The sequence below is a fragment of the Pseudorca crassidens genome, chromosome 13, assembly GCF_039906515.1.
Source record: "Pseudorca crassidens isolate mPseCra1 chromosome 13, mPseCra1.hap1, whole genome shotgun sequence".
In the NCBI taxonomy this organism is placed as follows: Eukaryota; Metazoa; Chordata; class Mammalia; order Artiodactyla; family Delphinidae; genus Pseudorca; species Pseudorca crassidens.
Genome location: NC_090308.1, coordinates 19,199,482 through 19,222,921, shown reverse-complemented (window position 1 = coordinate 19,222,921; position 23,440 = coordinate 19,199,482). Strand labels below are relative to the sequence as shown.

The 23,440-nt window shown below is 38.4% G+C and overlaps 2 protein-coding genes across 3 annotated transcripts in view; both read right to left on the bottom strand.

The window, feature by feature from the left end:
• EPM2A (EPM2A glucan phosphatase, laforin) overlaps positions 1-17,716 on the bottom strand; it is a 160,783-nt gene extending 143,067 nt beyond the window's left edge. The window contains exon 1 of the mRNA XM_067701851.1: positions 17,586-17,716. The gene's annotated coding sequence lies outside the window, so the exon portion shown is untranslated. The remainder of the gene's footprint in view (positions 1-17,585) is intronic.
• Positions 1,213-17,718, bottom strand: FBXO30 (F-box protein 30). Of its 2 annotated transcripts, none has more exons than XM_067701847.1 (3): positions 17,586-17,718; positions 7,516-9,572; positions 1,213-3,727 (listed from the first exon to the last, which is right to left on the bottom strand). In XM_067701847.1, exons 2-3 carry the CDS (start codon positions 9,547-9,549, stop codon positions 3,524-3,526), a joined length of 2,238 nt encoding a protein of 745 aa, XP_067557948.1. In that variant the 5' UTR covers positions 9,550-9,572; positions 17,586-17,718; the 3' UTR covers positions 1,213-3,523. The 2 variants fall into 2 exon arrangements, with proteins under 2 accessions (XP_067557948.1, XP_067557949.1); XM_067701848.1 differs by lacking the exon at positions 17,586-17,718 and adding an exon at positions 11,521-17,372.
• Positions 17,719-23,440: the final 5,722 nt, after the last annotated feature.

Below are 23,440 nucleotides of genomic sequence, written 5' to 3'. Positions count from 1 at the left end.
ATTCCTACAGAATTCTTGTAGAACTTAATCCAGTATCGTTTTACCTCTACTCTATCCTAGAAATCTAATATGCTCACATGATTCTGAAACCACTCAACAAGAGAATGAATGATGACTAGGCTAAATGTTAGTGCTAATGAACAATCTGCAATTAACCTTGACCAGAAGAAACACTAGTGAAATACTAAATTTACTAGTAAATACTAGCTTTTTAAAAGAATGTCCAACAACCATGGTACCTAATGTATTTTGTCATATGGCTGTAACATTGAGACAACATATATCATTAAATTTGATCATTTAGGTAATACTAATAAATTACTATTACTCTTAATTTTGGATCATACATGTACCTACATGCACACATACATCTGTACCAGTAACACATCATTCAGGAGAAGAGCTGGCATAGTCCCAGGCTTTCCTCTAAATTCTCATACTTTACCATGCATCAGAATCACTTGGGGAGGCCTTTGTTAACAGACTGCTTGTTCCCACCCCACAGTTTCTGATTCTCTAAGTCTGTGAAGGGACGCAAGAATTTGCATTTCTAACAAATTCCCAGATGACGCTGACGGTCCAGGGACCACACTTTGGGAACCACTACTCTAAGTGAACTGTGATTCTCAGAAGCTACAGAAAGAGAGGACAGAGAGAGAGAGAGAGAGGGAGAGAGAGAGAGAGAGGGTGGTGGGGGGGGGCGGGGGGCATTGAGATTAAGGTAATAGGCAGTTCTGGGGAAAAAGGCAGAGGAGAAAAGTGAATTCAGATATTTCCCTCCTTCCTAATATCTGCCCTTTATCTTGCTGGTTAGTAAAGACTAAAGTATCAACAAAGGCTTCTCAAATGACAACTAACTTGGCCAAAACACAAACCTTTTCATGCTTAAAAGGTTAGATAGATTGTTCCCATTAAAAGTTTTAGAAAAATAATATTGCCAGAAACTCTTCAGCCTTTCAATACCCCTAGGGGGACTACTTTCAAGAAGACACTGACGGGGCAGAGGAAGCTAACTGATGAGTTTTCTATATTAAAAAAAAAGTTAATGTTCACCAGTAAAACACGGGTGAGCAATGACAATCAACAAGCAACTCCTACAACGTGCAGAAAATCCCCACTACAGAAACAATATGACTATGTTTGGAATTTGTCACGCAAGGATTAAAATTTTATTTAAATATAAGTTTTTTCTTTTTAAGTTACTGAGCCATATAAAGGAAAATATTAATTTTATTAGAATTTGAACAAATGCTGCACAAAGAAAACATTTTAACAAAATAGTATGGTGGCATAAACAAAAAAGAAAACAGCCAAAGACGTGTAAAAGAAATAAAAGGTAGAAAATGTTAAATATCTCATGATCCAGTGTGGAAACATGGAGTCTAAACTTAAAAAACAAGGATTTTAAAAAAGCACAACCATAAAACAAAAAGTTAATGTTTGTGCTATCCTAACCAGACACATTCTTCAGCAAAACTTTAAAAGGCAGAGTTATATTTTACAGTATTTGTATCTTATTTCTGACTTTTTCACAGAAAGAGACTGTTTATGTAAATTCAAATCTCACAGTTGAAATAGTTGGTTGAAGCACTAAGAAATAAATATTCTTCTAATTAAAATGACAGTGAGGCAAAACAATTGATTAGTCTTTAACGCTGTGCTTTTCAACTGTAATGAGCCCTTGATCCAACCAAAACAAGTCTTAAAGCAATTCAGAATTCTTTTGTAATGCCCAAGGAACGGCTCTGCCCTGCCCGATTGCCATACATGGGAATCAAGAACCTAGTTAATAGAGCATTCTCAGGGACAAATGTAGGAAGAGAAGACAAAATAGTTTTGAAGTTTTTTTAGCAAAGTAACTTGTAACCATTTCAGACTACCAAATGCCACAAGTTACCTAAATTATTTAAGTACAAGTCTCCATTTTTGCAATTTATTTCTTAATACTGATATACTCATTTTTCTAAACTGACCATATCAGGTTAATAACAGTATAAATCAATTTGAAAACTATAATAAAATACCTCAAGAATAGGTCTTTGAATATCTTTCTGTTGTATTTTGGTTTTACACAAAGATGCAATTCTTACTTTTTTGGTAGAGAAGTCTATGGAATATTAACCTGCAAATGTTTTAAAGAGACTGTCAACCAAGACAGGTTTCTGCGTTTCATGATTGTCATCTTACAAAGATAGCAAGTGTCACATTTTAAAATGTCTTAAAACAACATAATTGTGATTTTTATAAACATCAAAAGGCAAAAATTTTAAACACTTGTGATAAAAAGTTAAGCCCTTTGCATTCTGAATATCTGAAATTTATTCACGGAATATGCCCAATTCAATTCAAACTTAAGATGAGGTATACAGTCATCTCTCAGGATCTGCAGAAGATTGGTTCCAGGACCCCGCTACGGTCCCAAAAGTCACAGATGTTCAAGTCCCTTACATAATATGGCATAGTATTTGCACATAACCTACGCATACTTCCCATATACTGGAAATCATCTCTAGATTATTTATAGTACCTAATGCAATATAAACGCTATGTAAGTAATTGTAAATATAATGTAAGTGCCATATAAATAGTCGAAGATGAGTGGCAAATTCAAGTTTTGCTTTTTGAAATTTCATGGAATTTTTTTTTCAAATATTTTCCATCCTTTGGTTGAATCCATGGATTTGGAATCTGCAGATATGAAGGGCGAACTGTATTTTCTTCTCTCCAAATATCAAATACCTAGCAAATATATAATACCATATACAGTTTCAAATTAAAGTAAATTCACAGGTTCTTTTGTTGATTTTGCTTTAACCTGTCACATAACAAAACACACTGCCATGAGTCTCTGGATGTGGCATCTAACCAAAAAAAAGCTGCATATGGTCAACTCTCTGTATGAGAGTTGTAAATATGTAAGGTGAAAACATTTTTGTGGACTGTTTTTAAAACATGATAAATGGCATTATCAACATTACTCATGATTTTAAATATTATGTATATATTAGAGATCATCTACGTATCAACAATTATATAAGGGGAGAACTAGAAAATAAAAACTTTATAATGGTCTTATGCAGTGTTTAAGCAACTGAATGTTTTCTGAATCTGAAAAGCCTATGATGTAAAAATTAGAATCAAAGTTTTGATTTTTGAATGCCTAGGTTATAACCCACGGAAAATGAGGAATAAATTGTTTGGTCAGGATCTTGTTATTTAAGAAACAAAAAATGTAAGAACCAAAATATGCACACCACTAAAAATACTAATTCTGAAAATTATGTAGCTAAAAATTAAATCACCCTGTCCAGCAAGTTCCAAAAAATTCACACATTTCAAACATTAAGGCAACTTTTTTCCAACTAAACAGTACTTTATAAAAATATAGGTCACTTCAAAACATTATATACACAGTGACAATGAATTTAGCTAGCTGTAATCTTTAATACATTAATAAAGTGTCACATATTACCAAGAAATTATACTAGGTGCTTGCATGTATGTGTAAGTGGAATTATAGTATTTAAAGTACAGGTTTTAAAACTGAGCGAAGTGAACGTCCTTCTTTAGTGAGTTCTCGTGTCACACACATACACGGCAATGGGATTGCTTCCTCCCGTTTCTCTACAATATTGTAACTGCATTTCTTCAAGTGGTCAGCCATGCTTAGGATGTCAGCAAATTTCCATTCATTGACAGAACAAAATGCAGTACTGAATCGCCATACCTAGAAGAAAATTCTACTTCAGATTTAAACAAGTCAACTTACAAGAATCAAAACATAACTCTTGCTCTAACTGCATACATTTCTAACTGTTAAGAGAAATATCTAATATAAAGTTTCAAGTAGTTAGCTACAAAACTGGAAGTAGTAATCCATTTGGATACAAATCTGTTTATCAAATATTTGTAAGATAAATCATTCCTATGACATTATAACTTCAATAAATATAATAACCAAAAAGAAAACAAAAGACAAAGCTCAACATTGAAAATCACATCCAACCTGGCTTACTTATTAAGCAATTTTATAAAATATCCAGAGCTACTTCCTAAAATATTGCATATTGTACACTAGGCTTTCATCCCATCCAAATGTCTATATATATATATAGACCTATCCATAGTCTGGAGATATTGACAATACAAGTGTTTTTTTTCCTCCAAGTTTTTCTCTCATTCCTGTTACACCATATGAAGTATACTAAAAAATACTCTAGAATATTTTGTGCCAAGGTACTTTTTCTTTTCATTATTTATAAGTAGTAAACGCACTTAGTAATAACGAGGAACACAAGTGCTTCAATTTGTTCAACATGTTTCTGGAAATTTTTATAGAGCTTTTTGTAAAATGAATCATTTTTTAATTCCATATCATTGTAAAATACATTTCTGGGAAAAATATTTATATGCCATCCCTGTTTTGGTAAAAATAAGAACTACTTTCCCTTTTGCCCACTCAGCAGCTCCAAGCCCTGAAGCACAGTCACCTTATAGGTCCAGCAATAACTGTTGTGGCCCCCTCTCAGCTTTACCATTTGAAAATATAAAGTTACCTGAACATAGGTAACAAGCAAGACAGGCCCAGGCATCCTACCTAAGCTAATCAACAAGCAAATGTCTAGAGAACACTGAACCCGTGGCAAACAGCAGATACTCTAGAAAGCAGCCGTGAATTTGAGAGAAGCCCTCAGCACTCATTAGAGCTTCTCAGAAAAGAATGCTATGAATTCTGGGGTGGCCAGATGCCTTCAAATTCTGAACACAATTATTTTTCAGCCAGCAGTAGAATAGTTCAGCACATAAGGTACTTAATCGCTATACTTCTTAAGTTGATATCAATTACCCTGCATGGACTCATTTCCCAGATGTCAGTGAAGGCCTGGACAGTAGCTAACAATAGACATTATAGATTACAATTCCCCATAACCACAAAACTATACTAAGAATTAGGAGTTTTTGTTAAGCTTCGCAGAATGAATTTGCTGAAATATTCAATGGTGGCAGACAGTTTCCCTACTTCCACACAGTCAACAGTCTGGTGAAACAAACTCAGGAAAAAATGGACAGCTCCCATCTCCTGATGACAAGGTTTCTTAGTCATGGGCCAATTTTGCATCCAAGTATACATCAAGTATTTACTTAGTGCCTGCTATATGGGAGGTGCTATGCAAAGCAGTTAATATTTTGGTTCCCAGAGAGTCTCACTTCTCAATGAACTTACAGTCTAATGAAAGAAACTGACAAGTCGTCAGTGAATTTCCAAACAGCATGGTCAGTGCTTCAGTATGGGTACATAGAGTAGGAGGTACATAATAGAACACCAGGAGAACACAGAGCAGTGCACCTCCCTAAGGGCTTCAACGGGGTCGGAGTAGGCTTTCTTGACAAAGTAAGATCTGAAGAGTAAGCAGGATATAGCAATGAGATAATGATCACAACCTCCAGAAATAGGTTCCCAGGGTCTGAATCCACCAACTGGACAAGTTACTTAACCTCTCTAAACCACAGTTTCTTCATCCATGAAATAGGGACAGTAGATTAAATACATTAACAAAAGTAAAGTACACACTGCCTAGAACATCTCAAGTGTTCAAATGTAGGTATCAGGGACAGTGTACTCAAACACCTTAAGGCAAGAAGAAAACATCAGACAACTCTAAGTAAATTCCATGGCTGGAATATAAACTGACAAAAGGAAACTGAAGAGGTAAGTGAGGACAAGATTATGAAAAGTCTTAAATGTTTCATTAAGGAGTCTGCCTCTACCCCAGGGCAATGGATGGACATTTAAGAAGTTTTCAGGCACTACAGCATAAGAACTGTATTTAAGAAATTATTTATTACTCTACCTCTTCTATAGAGAATATGTTGGAGAGGGACTCAGCTGGAAACAGAAACCCAGTAAGGAAGAGGCTACTGTAGTAACCCAGGAGAGAACTACAGGCGGGACTAACTAGGGAAACCGCAGTAGAAACAGTAAGCAAACCTGAGAGGTAATGAAGAAGGGGAGACAACAGGACTTTGTGATTACCTGGATATGGAAATAAAGGGGGGGAAAAAAAGGGTCAACCTTAACTCCCAAATTCCTAGTTTAGGCAGCTTCAGAGATGAAAATGCCATTTTCTGAGATTAAGAGGGGTAGAAAGGTGGAGTAGGTTGGACCTGTTGAGTTCGCTGAAGCTGTGACATAATCAAGTGCAGATGTCCAGTAGATGCTTGTATATAATGGACTGGAGTTCAGAGGAGAAAATGGCCAGGATATACACACGTAATTTGAATAAATGATGGCAATTCAAACTCCAAGAGTAGATGAGGTTTTCTGCAGCAATAAAATCCCCAGAAAATATTTTACCTCATAGGTCAATACTGGGGGGGCAAGGACAAAAATGGGCCATGCTCTGAGTGTCTCATCCCAAATGGCAGAAGGACACCAAATCATGTAGAAAATGAAAATACACACATACCCACATATATGCAGCAAGTATGAAATTTTCTACATAAAATAATTAGCGTGCTCATTTACTGGTCAAAGCTTCAGGAGAACACAAAAGCAGATGCAGAATTCTGAAAAACTGGAGCAATGAGTGGAAATAAGAGAAAACCTAAGGGTGGTAAAAACAAAGTAGCCAGAAATGTGAACCCTGTTCAACCAATGTGAAGTTTATCAAAATTTTTTCTACTTTATAAAATCAAAGTTTCATATTATAAATGTTCTAAAATGAAAAAACACCTTCAATCAAAGGTATTTGTAATGCCTTCTAGTTTCTATTGGATAGTATCTCAAACAGAAGCTGGGCAAAAGTAAGATATCACAGGAGGAAAATGGTGGAGCCAGGATTTGTTCCCAATCTCCAGCTCAAGCTTCCAATCTGCAACACTCCCTTGTACTGTACTAAACGCAGAGTCAACAATATCAAATCCTACTGCCCTTATCTCACCTCAGCCTAACACATTTCCACATCCATCCATTTACATTCTCTATACCCCAAACACTCCATTGGTCACTTACTGGGAGTAGATTTTTTTTCATGTCTCCTTATTTAAGTTCTCCCTGTAATAACCAAGTTCTAAGAAAGAAATTGCTAAGAATGGACCAAAACTGCCAATTGCAAGCAGTAAAAAACCTTCTCCTTGCTTCCTCCATTGTCCTATAGTGAAAATGTTTCAGATGGAGCCCAAATTAGAAGGTGGCTAACATGGACTCAAGCAAAGGGAGCTGTTACAGAAGAAGTAACTAGATACAGAACCCCTCAACTGAAGAACTGGAAGTGGCCTCTGTCGTATGACATCAGAATCTAGTTCTAGGATGTCTGCAGTAAATATGTGATTATGACTAATAATTCTAACTATTCTTGCTTTCATTATCATTATAAAAAAGTTTGTCATCATACTGAATTATTACGTTTTAAGGATGGTCTATTTTGCAACAAGGTTAATTTTATTAATTCAGCAACAACATTAAGTGCCTATTATATGTCAAATAAGGGACTGATACAATTAAATTAAACCAACCTTTTCTTTTATCTGCCATGATGAATTTCCTTCCGGATACTTCCTTTTCCCCCACTGCAGTATGACCATTCCACGAGACTGAAGAAGACTGCCACACACATCCCTCATTAACTTGGATACACACGAGAGCTGGCATAAACTGAAGCCATCAAGAAAGCCTGCAATATGTTGCAGGACTTCAAAAGGAAGACCACTTAGATGGTCACTATGTAATCCCAACACACAGTTTCTAGCAGGCTCCACTAACACTGTAGACACAGATGGCTGAACTCCAAATGACCTCAAATGGCGGTCATGTATAATCTTTGCTCCTTGTGTTGATGGACAAAATCTACGCTGAGAATAGGTACAACCATAATATGCTAAAGGGCACCTCTGTTCCATCCAGCCATTGAGTCCAGCATGAATGTCACCATGCACGTTCTTAAAATGCGATGAAAATTCTTTTCTTCTAAATAACTGTCCACAAACAAATGTAAACATTGGACGCTGCTTGGGTTGGTACCTAGCGACACATTCCAATACTAAATCCAGCCCAAGCGTCTGAAAAGGACTTGGATTTGAAAGCTGTGGGTTGGCATGATCACAAGCTGAAGCTGAAGCTATTTCCCCAACCATTGTATTTGTAGCTAATATGGCAGATGGAAGTGAAAAAGTCTGAGTCCCAAAGTCGATGTGATAAACATCAACCATGCGGCTATCAGATATACCCCTCCCACCTGGAGAATCTCCTAGACAAAACAGTAATGCTGCTGTGATTAGATCTATTCCTTGGAGACCCATTGGATCTTCTGCAACTTCCAAATCTGATGTGTCTACTGCTTTATCTTCCTTTGGTTTAGACCAACATGAATTAGAAAGAAATTTGAATGAAGGAGGATGGCTGAAAGATAAGACATCCACATTCCTTAGGTCCCCTAAGTCTACTTTTTTCCAACACAAGTCTTCATCATCATCTGGCATGAGGATATGCTGAACTGTGCCATTAGGCAAAGCATTAGATGGTATTACTTCCCTAACTTGTGCTGCTACTGAAAGTGAACTAGAAGGTTCTGAAGGGCCATCTGATGCTACACATTCTCTATTTGTTAAGTTACTTTGTTTTGAGTCACTATGTAAATTCTGATTCTGCTCAATGACCTGTGTACATATATTTTCCAAAGGAAAGCCATTACAAAGAGCAGAAGTGCCATAAGAACTGGAATCCAAGTCACATAATAAATCACTTGAACCATTTTGTTCAGACTGGGCATTCTGACTTGCGTCATTATGGTCAATCCCACCTACTGCTCCTATTTCATCCTCATAAAGATGGTCCTGGTCTTTCAAGTTTCTGTTCTGTAAGCTTTCTCTGGCATTTTCTTCTTCTTTCATTTCATCTGGGGAAGCACAAAGACTCGTACTTAACATGCCAACGTCTCTTGTGGCGGTATTCAGGATATCTAAAGCAACAGCCAAACTTCTGGTTGTTTCAACAGTAGCTTGATAAAGTGCACCATAAGAGTCTTCATCAACAGACACCAAACCATTAGTATGTGGTATTTCTGGGACACTTGATTTAACTGAGATCTGTTCTCTAGGTTCTGATACTTTATCAGTTGCTTTTGACATCATGGTGGCTACTTTGAGAGACTCTAAGAGCATCCTTTGGTCTTGAAGGGCCAAGGCCATATCTAATTGTGCCACTTCATCAACATCTCTGCTTAGATTTTCATATGATTTCCGGTCTGCATAACTAACTGGCCATCGGTTCCACTCCATAGTACAGCACACCACACTTGCAGGACACATTTCTAGATGTTCGGCAACTTTATTTCGAGCCATTGTAAATGGACATCCAAAGTCACTATTTAAGCAAGGCACTCGTTCCAATGGACATAAAAGTCGATGCTCATCAGCTTTACAAGAATGGAAAACTGCTCCACAAACCAATGGACAACCTATCAAGTCACAGGAAATCCCAGGCTCTGGTCTGGTCATACACCGTCTACTGACACAATTCACGCAGTGAGAGTGCTGCAGCCCCTCCTCCATAATGGCCAGTCCAGCTCTAGTTACTGAGACGGAAAAGAAAGAAGAAGTTAGGCAAAAAGTGGTCGCTTTTTAAAAACTGTTTTAAGGAAAAACATCAAATCATGAAAGTTTATTGGCTTATGTGAGGATGAAATATAAAATAAACATTTAACAAGTTTATTTGACATATAATCAATCCATCTTGAAACAGCTTAAGCACTTTAATTCAAGAAGTCAGTCAAAAGTTCATTTTTATATACCATATAACAATCTGCCCAACAGGCCGAACATTTCAAAATATAATACTTAAATTCTAGTATATCGTGTAGTATATAAATTAATGCCCAAAACCAGTTAATGAATATTTAACTCTTAGATTTCAGAGAATGCTTCAGCTTTTACCTTTTTAATTTTAACTAAACTGATTATGATGCGCTCCACATTGCAGAGACCTCATCATATTCCTAAAAGAGAATAATCTGAATTTCATGAATATACTTAACTAAAACCTGATTAGATGTTTTCTTTAATATCCCCTCCAAATACATAAATTTATGTAAGATTTCATCTACTGACCTCTCTTTCTACCTATGCCTTAATAAATTCTACAACAAATAAAGAGAGTAAGCCTTAATTAAAACAAAGAGGGCATTTATCCAAAAAATATAAGTTCTAGCTCCACTTCTGTGGCAGTGGACGAATCACTTACTTCTGAGGGCCACAGTTTCCATTCATTCATTCAACACCTATTTATTGTTTAACTGCCATGTACCAGACTCTGTGTTTGGTATGGCAACGTGAAGATTAGAAGACATGGTGCCTCCTCTCAAGGAGCTTCAGCAGGAGGTCAGAGATGAAAGTAAAATCATGTCACATTTTTATATGATCAATATGACAGAGAAAATCAGTATGGGTGGGGGGTAGAGAAGAGTTCACAGTAGTCTTGAAAGATGAGAAGTCTTAAGCGCAGGAGGGTAGGGTTAGAAACGAAGAGAGGCATTCAATGCTGAAGTAACAGCATATGCAAATACAGAAAAGCAAGAATTCACAAAACATGTTGAGGGAACCTCAAGTTTCCCAGTATTGCTGGATCACAAGGTGAAATGCAAAGTAGCTGTGAGAGATGAGGTGGGACAGGAATAAGAAAAGTTATGGAAAGTGTGTTATACGCTACTCTAAGGAGTTCAGACTTTTAAGCAGTTAGAAACCACTGAGGATTTTAAGCAGAGAAATAGTACCCACAAAATAACACAAGAGGGTTACAGATAACTAATGTTCTTTCCTGCTTTTAGCAAGAAAAATTTTATACAAAAAAAGAGAAAGTATTGGCACAATGCACTGATTTACTTATAATTACTTAGCCTATTCAATGTCTTATTTCTATAATCTTCAACTTCTTTATTGGCTTGTTCCTATTAGCAGCAAAAACTTAAAAGACTATTTCATCTTTAAAAACATATATAATAAAGCAATATCCCCCTTTTGCTGTTTTTTTTCCTTTTCAGTCAAGCTTTCAAAAGAAAAACAACAAACAAACCCCCTTAACTTCCCATATACTCTTCAGCCCTCTAATGTGTGTTTACTTTTACCACCACTCATTAAAACTGCTCTATCGAGATCCTCAATGCTAAATCCAAAGGGCATTTTTTCCAGACCTCATCTTCCTTAGCCATTATATCATTTTGTTGACTAATTCCTCCTTTCTGAACTACTATCTTTCTTTAGTTTTTATCGTCTCACATTTCCCTGGTGTTCCCCCTACCTCTTTGGTTATTCCTTAATCTTTTCTTCTAAAATATTACTCTTCTTCAGGGATCCATGGCATTTCTGGTTCATTCTATACATTCTCCCAATTTCTCAAAAGCTTCAATTACCACTTATATGCTAAAAACTCATCTATACCTCCTGCCCAGATCTCTCCTCCAAACTTCAGATCTCTACAGCTGCCTATTTATTATATATCTCTACGTGTATATGGCACAGGCAACTCACCTCAAAATTTTCCAAATTAAATTAATAATAATTTTCTGGATAAGAAGCCGATTCTTAGCCTATTTTCTTCACTTTAGTGCATAAAGGCTTGCTAGTTCTCTCACATATTCTCTTCCATAAATTCTATCTTACTTCTAGGTGGCTAATGTAAACTAATTATTCCCCAAATTGCTATTTCTTTTTCTCCAGTCCAGGCTTGATTTTCCTCAAACTCAAACAGCAAAAGTCTATTATTGACAGAGCTTTGTTGATTAAGTAGAAAAGTTCTGAGTTGATATTATGGTGTGAACTGAGGCCAGGGACAGAAAAAAACAGGGTACACACTTAACAACAAAACTACATTTTAAAACTGTGTTTAAAAATTACAAATGAATTAAATACTTCTGAATGTTTATCCCTATAAATTTTAAAGCTAAAGACAGAACCTATAAATTGAAGACAGACATGTTAAAAAGGGTCAAAATAGAAGAAATGACAGACTAATGATGACATTTGTAAGTTAAGCAAAGAGAAACTTTTAATAAGAATCAAGACAAATTTTACTGGGTGATTAGATTGTGAAAACAGCTGTAGCTTTCTTATTTTACAACAACTAGACTGAGTTCATCTCACATGCTGAAGGTTATAAACGTGACTGTTACTAACAGAGAAACCTAAAAACACAAGCAGTTCCAACAGAAGTGACCAAGGCTCTCAGAACTAGTAGGAACACCTTATGTTACATGCACATCACATGATTATACCAGGCAGAACACATCTCAAAACATGCTTAATTCAAAAGTGTTTAAAATAGCAACTGTTACAAACAACTGAGTTAAATGCAAAACAGCAACAACTTTGAAAGGTAAATAGAAGTAGAGGGCTCTCAAGATTCAAAATAAATACCCTCTTCCACACTATTCCCTCTCTGAATAAAAGAAATGATTAAAAAATAATAAAAATAAAAGCATCCACAGCAATGAGTCCACAACATTTATTATTTACTGAAGTAGACTTAAAGGAAAATGGAACACTATGTCCCTACTTTATCCTTCTTTGTAGAATCATGTCAATGTCACTTAATCCTCATAACAACCCAGAGAAAACTGAGGTACAGAGAGGGTAAGTGACTTACCCAAGGTCATCTACCTAGTAAGTGGCAGAGCTAGGATTGAAATCTATATCTCATCAATACATATGGACAATAACAGATATGCTTATAAAGTTTAAGAAAATAAGACAGAACTTCAGTAACTTGGTGATCCAATTTTAAGATGGTGTTTGAGGAATGGAGGTTACACAACTTTGCTTGTAGTTTATTCCAACACTTAATCACCCTTGTGGTCAAGAGAGTCTTTTTGGTTCTTTCTAATTATAATAGCACATTACTTTGCTTTGAACATAAGAGTTTTAAATTATTTTAAAAATAACTTACATTTATAATGCTCAGTATAAACATATGAAATAGTACAAATTTAACCATTCTCAAAACAGCTATACAAAGAAGGAATCAAGTTTAAGTCCATTTTACAATTAAATATATTAAGAAATAAGTTTTTTAAAAATGCAGTAGACAATACCCAAAAAGTATTCTGGGGTACTGTTTCAGAATTTAAAAGTTCCAGATCCACCCTCTTTCAAGATCGCTATTATCAAATTAAATATGCCTCCAAAAAGTATTGCACAATTGCTCACAAATCCTATGAAACGGGTTTAAAATGTCAATCCCTGATTTATCAGCTGAACAGTGACACAGCAGGTCCAGCAGAAAACTTGTTGCTAAAACTGAGGCTTCAAGTTCAAGACGAGCTTAATTTAAAACTCCTCATTATTAACTTTTTTAAAATAAACTCTCTTGAAAAAGAATCTTAACGTTCCAAATAACATATCTATTTACACTTAAAGTTGAATGACTGGAAAAAGTTTCATTAGACTAGAAAATACTGTAAAAGATTAAATGCTTTACAATAGTTTCAATTTTCTCTAACAGAAATTCTAGGCCAACTCATAATCTGTGGCTGACAAGCAATCCATAAAAACAATTTAAGGCATGGCATTTTCACATACAATGAAATGAGACTTTGTCATTTAAGGCTATTTCTAGACAGAAAGATATTGCCCTCAAAAAAGAATTCCTTTATTTTTCCAAATTCATTACAATACATAAGGCGATAAATAAATAAAGCACTGCAAATCAGCACGATTTTAAATATGCTAAATCAAGTCACCCAAATATTCAACACAGTTTTTCAGGCTGTTCTTAATGTCTGCCTCTGCCTCCAAGAGACAAACAGACACACACACACATACACACTCCTTTACTTCCCCAACTGTTACCGCAAATCTTTATCAGCTTAAATGTCACTTTTCCACATACCCAAAGGCAAGGTATGGTATGGATTCTGTATTATACTTATGTGCTCATTACACACTGCATTTTTCCTTGGTAATACTAGTCATAACTTGAAGTAAATCATTACCCTGTTTAATATCTATCTCCACAGGAAAACTACAAGCTCCACAAAGGAGGCACCATCTCTGTCTCATTCATTCCTGTGTTCCCTGCATTCAAAACTGTGCCTCAATTAGAGCTTCACTTATCGAAAAAACATGAATAAATGAAATTATTATAATACAAGAAATAACCAGATGGATTCCAAAACAATTCTTGACTTCATGGAAAACTACATACTTCATAAAAAGACACTTTATAAATCTAGAATTAGTCAACCAGATTGAGTCAAAATTACCTCATTGTATCAGCTATAAAAAGTCAAAATTACTCAAACATTTATTGAGTATCTAGGTGATATGTTCCAGGCATTTTATATGAAATAAGCTAAACTGTCCATTAAAAAAGCAAATTAAAGGGAAAAGTAAATTAAGTAAAATTAATTTCAATATTCCATTGTTTTAAAATCTTAAAAAATAATAGTAATAAAAGTCACAAAAGGAAACATCTACCTGTTTATTGTTGCACTATTTAAATTCCTTAATCAACCCTGCAGTCTGGTTACAGGTTACTGACTATAGAGGCATTAGATTCAAAAAGGAAAACAGAGGTGGAGGTGTCTGCAAGTGTGCAGCTGCCTGAGTATATAGAGGGTGAGGAAAGGAAGCTCAGAAAAGGAAGTGGCGTCAGCCTACTTCCTTAATATTACAATTAATATGATATTAGATAAAAAAGAATTCCACTGAGACAATAAAATGTTGCTTCAATGTAAGGCTGAAATGGAACTATAGACAGACTTGTTCAATTAGTTAACCATAATCACAAGTAGGTCTATGACTGAAATTTCATACTTAGCAATCACTTTTAATTCCTCCAGAGCAAGTCTCATCCTTCTTGTATAGTTGGAGGTGCTACTGCATAGTAAATACAAACATCTGCTGGCTGATTTACTGATCAGGTGCACTCAGTTTTAGAAACCATAATAAATCTACAACCTCAGTTGGACGTTTTATTTAACTGGTTTAAAAAAGGGGGGTGAGGTGCCTAGCCAAGATTGAAAATCCAAGATCATTAAACTCCCAACTCAAAGAAGTGCCCTACTGATGAGTCCAAAATGGCTAAATTGGTTACACTGTATACATTCTTTTATTAAATTTTGGTTCTGACTTTTTATTTACAGAACGATGACCTAATTATATGGAATTTTGGTTTCAACTTTTCACCCTTCCATTTATGATATAATCAGAACATACCTCTTCCATTTCTAAATATGGACATGGGTAGCTTATTCCAAAGTGGAAGTCCTAACTACGTGCAATTGTTCTCCACTAAATAAGCAAACAAAATTACTGCAGACTTACATCAGAAATTAAAATAACATATATTAATAAATATTTAATATTCATACCAGAAGCTATTTGAGCTGAGACTCAGATAAAAATAATCCGCCCAAATGGTGGAACTCAGCTTATTAAAAGGGGCAGCATGGCACAGGGGAATATGGGCTTCCAAGGAATCTCAATTTGAGGTGACCTTGAGGTAATTACTGTGCTGTGAAAACCACCTCGTACTCCACAAAAGTCAGCTATAGTATTCGTGTGTCCAGCAAGATACAAACACGCATTCCTCAGAAAACGGACGCACCCCGCTTTACACAACCACCACATCCGCATGCACAAACCGTTACGTACAATCACTTTTACATCAGGTCATTTATACTTAGGAAGCTGATTAAAAGCAATCATATGAGGAACTACCTGATGCTAACATTACCCACTCTTAAGAAAAAGACATACCCTTTTTGTAAAAGATTTTCACAGACTGGGCTGTAATTAAGAGATGCTCATCTGTATTTAACTATCTAGTTATCTACAGTGTAAAAACCACCAGTCCAAGGTCAATCCCACCTATTTCATCAAAATAAATTTGAAATTAAATAATATTTTATACAGTCTTTTGACTGATGACTTTAATATTGATGAATTCTACAAATACAATGTCATTCCACAGCATGGTAGTCATGGTAACTTAGTTAAAAGATTTATCAAAAACCATACAGAACAGCATAAGGCTGATGCCATTAAAAGTCACATTTCAGTAATATATCAAACAGTAAACACATTAAAAAGGTCTATTTTGGTGACCTTAAAGCACCTCTCTAACTATATACATTATCTCAAAATACGTATTATTTTTCTTCAACAGTGTATTTTATTAGGACACTTTGTATATTTTTTTAAAAGTCTCCAATGCTAACCATAGAGAAATACTGGATTGAAATTAAATATCCAGTACACTTGGAATGCATAAAAGTTTGCCTATATCGGAAACTTCGGTTCTCTGGTAACACAAAACTCCACCCACTAACATTTCCAGAATCACACACCAAAAAAAGCTATGTCACCGCATTACACTACCAAATAAAAACAAACTGACAATTTAAAAAGTTAGCAAAACACCATATTATCCCCAATTAAACTTCTGTAGTAAGAAACAGTGACTAAGCATAAAGAACAGTGATTCAGCAAAAACTGCATACTGAAAAACTGAACCCTTAGAAAAACCCTCATCTTACATTTTATGCTACTCTTTTCCCTTCTGCCCGTCAACAACTTTGGAAAAGCTTAATAAATATGAGCAAATACAAAATTCTGTTAATATAATTTACTAGTTCTCTAAACGACACAAAACTGTATTGAAATGTAGCAAATAGAAATGAAAAGCTAAGAAAGCTTGGGGTTTTGTATTTACAGTTTTAAGTTAATCTACACTGATTACCAGCATGCCCATAAATAACTTCGTCTTGGATCCCAGTCAACAAAGTAATTTTGGAATAAAAGGTCAATTCCTTCCCAAGCATCTTTTATCCGAGACTTACGACATGGCTCAGAAAGAAAAACAAGACACAGGGAGAGGGGAATGGAGTGCCAGAACCATGGTAAACAACACGCTGTTCTGTCTCTATTCTCTAAATACACGTGTAAAAAACATACTCAAAGGAGATTAAATTCAACGTGCACTCTACGGCCCCCTTCCAAGCAGTGCACTTCCACGAGACAGGACACAAATAACTTGTAAATGGTCACACGCCTCAGATCTATAAAATCAGGATGTTTCTCTTTAATAGGGACTGAGGCTAAGACTAAGATCCTCTCACTTCCATGAATGGAAAAGTTACCAACTTCACTCATTCCGTGGAGACAGTTGATGATGCCTCCCAAGCTTACTTTAACCCGTCTGTCCCCAAACAAAGCAAGTTTCTAAAGGGCAAAAGGAAAGAGAAGCCAGGTTTTCGAGGTTCCTGGGGCTCCCTAAGTTTAACTCCGGCGTCACCCCTCCCCAACACACAGACACGCGAGCCCGGGTGCCACTGGGGTCGGCCCTCGGGGCCTGGGTCGCCATTTGCTGGAGGCCTCCACGGCGGGCCGGGCAGCGGGCTGGGCGCGGACGCCCACACCGCCGACTTCCTCTCGGCGCCCGGACGGGGCCGCGTTTGCTCCGCCCCAGGCCCGGCCCGCCGGCCCCACGGCCGCCTGCGCCCCGGCCGCGGGCCTCGCACTGCCCGGCCACCGCCTCTGGCCCCGGCGCAGCCCGGACGGCGCCGGCCTCCCGGGCGGGCCTCCCCGACACTCACCGGCCGGCCCGGCCGAACCGCGGCCCAGACCCTGGCTGCCGTGACCGCCGTGCCCGGCTGCTCCCCGCTGTCCCGGCGCCGCTCCGCGCCCCACACCCCCGTGCAACCCGCCTCCTCCTCGCCTCTCTGCCCAGCCGGGCCGCCGCCTTTTCCCTCCCCTGTCTTCCTTCTCCTCCTCCTGCAGCTCCTCGGCCTGCTCTCCCGGTGGCGGTCCTCCCCACCCTCCCCACCCCGCCCAGCTCTGCCCCGCCCACCCGGCCGGGCCCCGGGGCCCGTGGCAAGCCGGGCGGAGACGCGCACGCCGAGCCCGAAGGAGACGCTCACGCCGAGCTCAGCGGGGACGCGCACGCCGCCCACCGACACTCCCCCGCCTCCCCGGAAGGGAAGTGACTGAGAGTCAGGTCCAGAGAAGTGTAGTCTCAGCGCCTCCCCCTAGGGGGTTCCCACCGGACCCCACGTGGCTCCTGCCCAGCAGGTCTACCAAATCCTGTTCGATTTTAGGATGCTGTATTCCTGAAAGGAATCCTAGACACGTAGTTTTGGAAATGAGGAGAACAGGCCCAAGAAGAGTGACTTGTTTAACTCCCTAAATGGTAGGAGAAGCAGCCCAAATCCCTTAACTCTGGGTGCATCGGTCTTCCCATTAGGTCACATTTAGGAAAAGACGGGGCAGCTGTCCTTGAATCTTTGATGATCAGGCCTTCCTGCCGGCTTACCGAAAGTGCCCCAGTCCCGTGACTCAGTGCCCGGATTCTTGTAGGTTCTACCTGCCCTGGGACCGAGCTCAGCCCAACAGGATTCAGGCGTCGCGAATCTTTTCTGGAGCCCTGGCAGGGCAGCCCACCAAGGTCTGCTTCTCTGAGGGACTGTAATCCTCCACACAGACCACAGCAGGGAGGTTGTCTACGTGGGAAAGACAACGCGATCTAGTGGAAAGGTGGCTTGAAGCTGATTTTGCAGGATATTTTACAAAAGGATTGAAGAAATGTCACAGGGCCATATCAAAGAATTGGGGTCCACTTCCCCGCTACTACTACCATGCCTTGGTCCAAGGCCAAGGGACAGAAGGGACAGTGATTCCAAATGCTGGGAGTAGGTGTCCCTCATCCCCTCACCTCTACCCCAGTGTCCATCCCTGGACTCCTGCCCAGTTCTAAGGCAAGAAAAGGATAAAGAGAAGACGGCTGTAGTCCTGCCCTTGCCGACGGGGGCAGAGACAGGAAAACACTGTTCTGTAATTCTTTGTGTGACTAGGTTTTTACCCACAACTGGTGTGTCTTGGAAAAGAGATCACACATGATTCGTCATGCTGAGAAATGGCTCTCAGACATTTAGATTTTAAAGAACTGTTTTTTTTTTTTTTTTTTGAGCTGGAAGAAGAATTTAAATTACTAGTTTTTAATTGTGGTAAAAAAGACAGTAAAGATTGTACCATTCGTATTAGTGCTTCATTTCCTAAATGAAAGGAGATTGTAACACCAATTATTAAGCAAGGACATAATCACCCAGTAAAGGTTAGTTCTTTAAATGAATAATTTTAGCTTTTTGAAAAATTCAGTCTATTTTTCTTATTTTGCCTAATTTGGCTGCAGATGGGCCCGGGTCCTTGGTCCCGAGTTTGAGAGCCACTGTCCAGAGAACTAGACAGAACAGATAGTGAAGCAGACAGATGACCCTGCAGGAGAAGACGTGGGTTCCAGCTGCTACACTTGTCCTCCTTTGTTCACTGTCCTAGATTGAATCACACGTCTGCCCTGTGCCTTAGCCATCCTCCTATCAACTGAAGGGACTAGCGTAGACGACCTCTGAAGCCCTTTCCAGCTTTAAAATCTCTTGATTCCATGTTTATACTTATTGAAATCTGGGGCTTTCCCCTTTACTAAGTTGCCTAGCTGACAGGGGATCACCCCCTCACTCCCTCAAGCTGAGTCATTTAGGCTGTAAACTTCACAGTCTTTTTTGCCCCCTCCATCTCAATAATTTCCTGTGTCCAGGAAATTTAAAAAAAAAAATCTTTCTTCCTGTCCTGTCCATTTATTCCTGTTACCGTCCTAGGCAAATTTGGACCTCTGCTGTTGCCGAACCAGTCTTTCCTCCTCCAGCGCTTCCCACTTCAAACCCACCACCAACATCATTCTTCCTAAGACATCCATTTCATCTTGTCACTTCTCTATTCAGATATCTGTGATGGCTATCTAATGCTTGTGGGGTAAATTCTCAACTCCTGTCTTCAACTGCTCGAAGTAAATCTCTCATTCTAGCTTGATTAGTTTCCATGTTTTCTCCATCAAAACACTATACACTGTCCAATTCCAGGTCATTTGTGCTCGTGTAATAATAATGCCTGAACTTCCTCCCTCTTAACTGTGCAGCTCTAACCCCATGTCCTCTGTGAGGGATTTCTGTAGCGCATACTACCTATTTTCAGCACTTTGACCTGTGCTTCACTCCCCTGTTACCTGCTTCACAAATGTATGTCAGCTTACAGTTATCTCCAGACACACGGAAGTGTGTTTTGCATTATTTTTGTGTCTCCCCTCAGTATCTAGCATACCTCCTGTATAATGTAGATGCTTAATGATTATTTGTCACTTCCAAGACAAATAAAATGTATGCTTCTCTCATTTCATCCTATCCCCATTTTCACTTTCTGTCCTATGTTCTAACTCCTCAGAGAATCTTCTCTTGGTAAATTTTAAGAAAATGTATCTTAAAGTTTAGTGACAAGCAGAAAGAATGCCAGCAATCACAAATTTCCTCAAATATGCTCTTTTCTCTACTATGCATGTATTTGACATGGACTTCTAGAACAAAGCTATCATCTGTGTGTCTTAACCATGGAGAGAAGTGACAGCAACCCTGGCAATTTAAAGTAAAAAAAGAAGAAAGAGAAGTATTAGGTTTGACCTACCAGCTGCCCTAAAAAAGGAGGGCCTTGCATCTCCTCAAATCACACTCTGCAGACCATCTCTCACAGGCTTAGCTCCTACTGGCTTTTTTTAGAGGCTATTTTCAAGTTGGAGAAGGTGTAAAAACCATAAGAATAAAAATAACACCAGAAACAAAGCCTAGACACCAGACTAGATTGTAAGAGAGAGAAGTTGTCAGAGAATGCAAATTCAGTTGATAAAGCAAATTCAACAAGCAGACAAATTGCTCTTCCCTTTTTTCAATGTCAGGCAAATAGCACCACCGTTAAAGTAGGTTTTCTTTCCCAATTAGACCGGCCTGCACTCAGGTAACCCAGGGACCAAAGCAACAGACAAGTTAGGACTAAAGTTTGTCATGTGCTAGTTAAAGAAAGCATCCTTGGCCTGAGACAATTGTGAGGATGGAGCCTGATTTATGACTGTGAAATCATGGGACAATCGGAGTTACCAGCTGGGACTGCGGTGGGGAATACCAGTCCTTTTTTATGACATGCTCCTAAGGAATTATAAAAGAGAAAGAGCCAGTTTGAATCACCTAATTGCCAGAATTTAGAATCTAATAGCTATAATTATATTTCCTATATAGTTTATTTGGAGTATGGAGAATATGACAAATAACATACAATTATATGGTAATTTAGAAACAGCTTGCCAAAGATAATGTTCATCGCCCCAAATCAACCTTGCAGATTTATATAAATAATCAAGGGAATTTGAACCAAGGCAGCTTGGAATTTTGGAACAAGTAGAAGACCCAGGTATTGTTCCTGTACACCAGAGACTTGCTACGGAACATTGTGGATATTATCAATCATGTAAATTTCAATGTTTTGCAGTTTGAGCTATTATAACTGACGTATTAATATAGCTCCTAGCATACAGATTATATGTCCACTGACCAAATAGAGGAACAAATGAACCATTCTATTTCCCAAAAGGCTGTTGAGGACCTCTAAGGTGTTGCATTTATATTTCAGGTGGAACTAGTTTGTGCATGAGCTGATAAGCAGGTAGCCCTCTCTCAGATGATGTTGTCATATCAATTGTCTACAAATATATATGTAACTTTGTTAAGCTGACAACACATCTTGGGGGTGATATTTAATTTCTATGTATAAATCTCACATTATTCAAAGAAATTTGATATAGATTAGATATATGGGAGAAACCACTTTTAATTTATCCCATAAATGGGCTAGCTATTCAGTGCTCAGGCCTACTGTGCTCTCTATTCAATTGCAATGGTAGTAAAGTCAAATGCCTACAGCCAAATGGCATGCTAGTAACAGGAAGTGGGCTCAAAGGGAGTTGTTGGAATCAGACAAGCACACTGTTACTTAGCTGTTACTTAGCTCTAGTCAATAGTTGCTGCAACCTGAAAATGAAGGAAATAGGGTTACTACATCTTCTGATTATTTTTTTAAAGCTCCTGGAAATCTAGATAATTGGGTTAAAGTCACATAGTGTTTTAAAGTCACATAGTGTTTTCATGTTTATTGAAAACTTGTATGGGAAAAAAAAAATCAACAACCACAAAGCCTCCATCTTCAGCAACTCTTATTTTAGTGACTCATCCAAAAGATGATGAAAGAACTACATACTTATTTCTATGTGTAGCATAATTTCCAAACCATTTGAATCTCACTTTCCTTTGGCTCTAGGTTTCCTGTACTCAAAAGCTGACTTAATTGTCTCTTAGTTGTTAATTCTTGGGTAAGTGCTATAGATTGAATGTTTATGTCCCCCACCCAAATTCACATATTGAAACCTAATCCCCAAGGTGATGGTATTAGGTGTTAGGGCCTTTAAGGTGTGATTAAGTCATGAAGGCAGAACTCTCATAAATGAAGTTAGTGTTCTTCTAAAAGAATCTCTACAGCAGTCTCCTCGCCCCTTCCACCAAGTGAGGGTGCAGTGAAGTGGGCTCTCACCAGACACTGAAACTGCCGGTGCCATGATTTTGCCACTTCCCAGCCTCCAGAATTGTGAGAAATAAACGTCTCACTTAATCTGTGGTATTTTGGTATAGCAGCCCCAAAGGGCTAAGAGAGTAAGTTACTCAACCTCTCTGTATGTGGCATACAGACTCTAAGATGACCCCCAATGACTCATGTCTCCTAGTATGGACACTTCTGTGTAATCTTCCCACGAATGTAGGCAGGAGCTGCGACTTGTTTTTAACCAATGGAATATGTCAAAGGGGTTGTGCTATCACATCCACAATTAGGTTACAAAAGATTGTGACTTTTGTCTTGTTGGCAGACTGTCTCCCCTGCTGGCTTTGATGAAACAATTCATCCTGTTGGGGAGGTTCACGTGGCATAGAATTGAAGATATCTACTGGACAACAGCCAGATAGGAACTGAGGCCCTCAATTCAATGTCCCAAAGGAACTGAATCTTACCAATGACTATGTACAGGAGACCAGAAGCAGATCCTTTCCCAGTCAGGCCTTCAGATGAGACCTAAGCCTTAGCCAACACCTTGATTGCAGCCATATGAGAGACCTTGAAGCAGAGGCACCACTAAACCATGCACTGACCCATAGGAAACGTGACATAGTATTTATTGTTTTAAGCCACTAAGTTTGTGGTCAATTGTTGTGTAGCAGTAGGTGACTAATATACTACACCTTACTTTTCCCATCTTTAAGATGGGAAAGATAAATAGCACTGCCCAACCCTACCCCCAGCATAGTCTATTGTGAGGCTTAAATGAGTTCACCATGTAAAGTGCTTAGAACAATACCTGGCACATATGAGCACTCTATAATGACAGGCATCTTTTCCTTAGGCAGATTCTAGAGGTGAACTCAGGCATCTTAGCCAGGAAGGTATAGTAGCAGAAGCTGAAAGAGCTGTTTCTGTACTGCTTCAAGCCCAAATGACAAATTGTGACATCATGTTGGGCAGAGGAAAATTCATT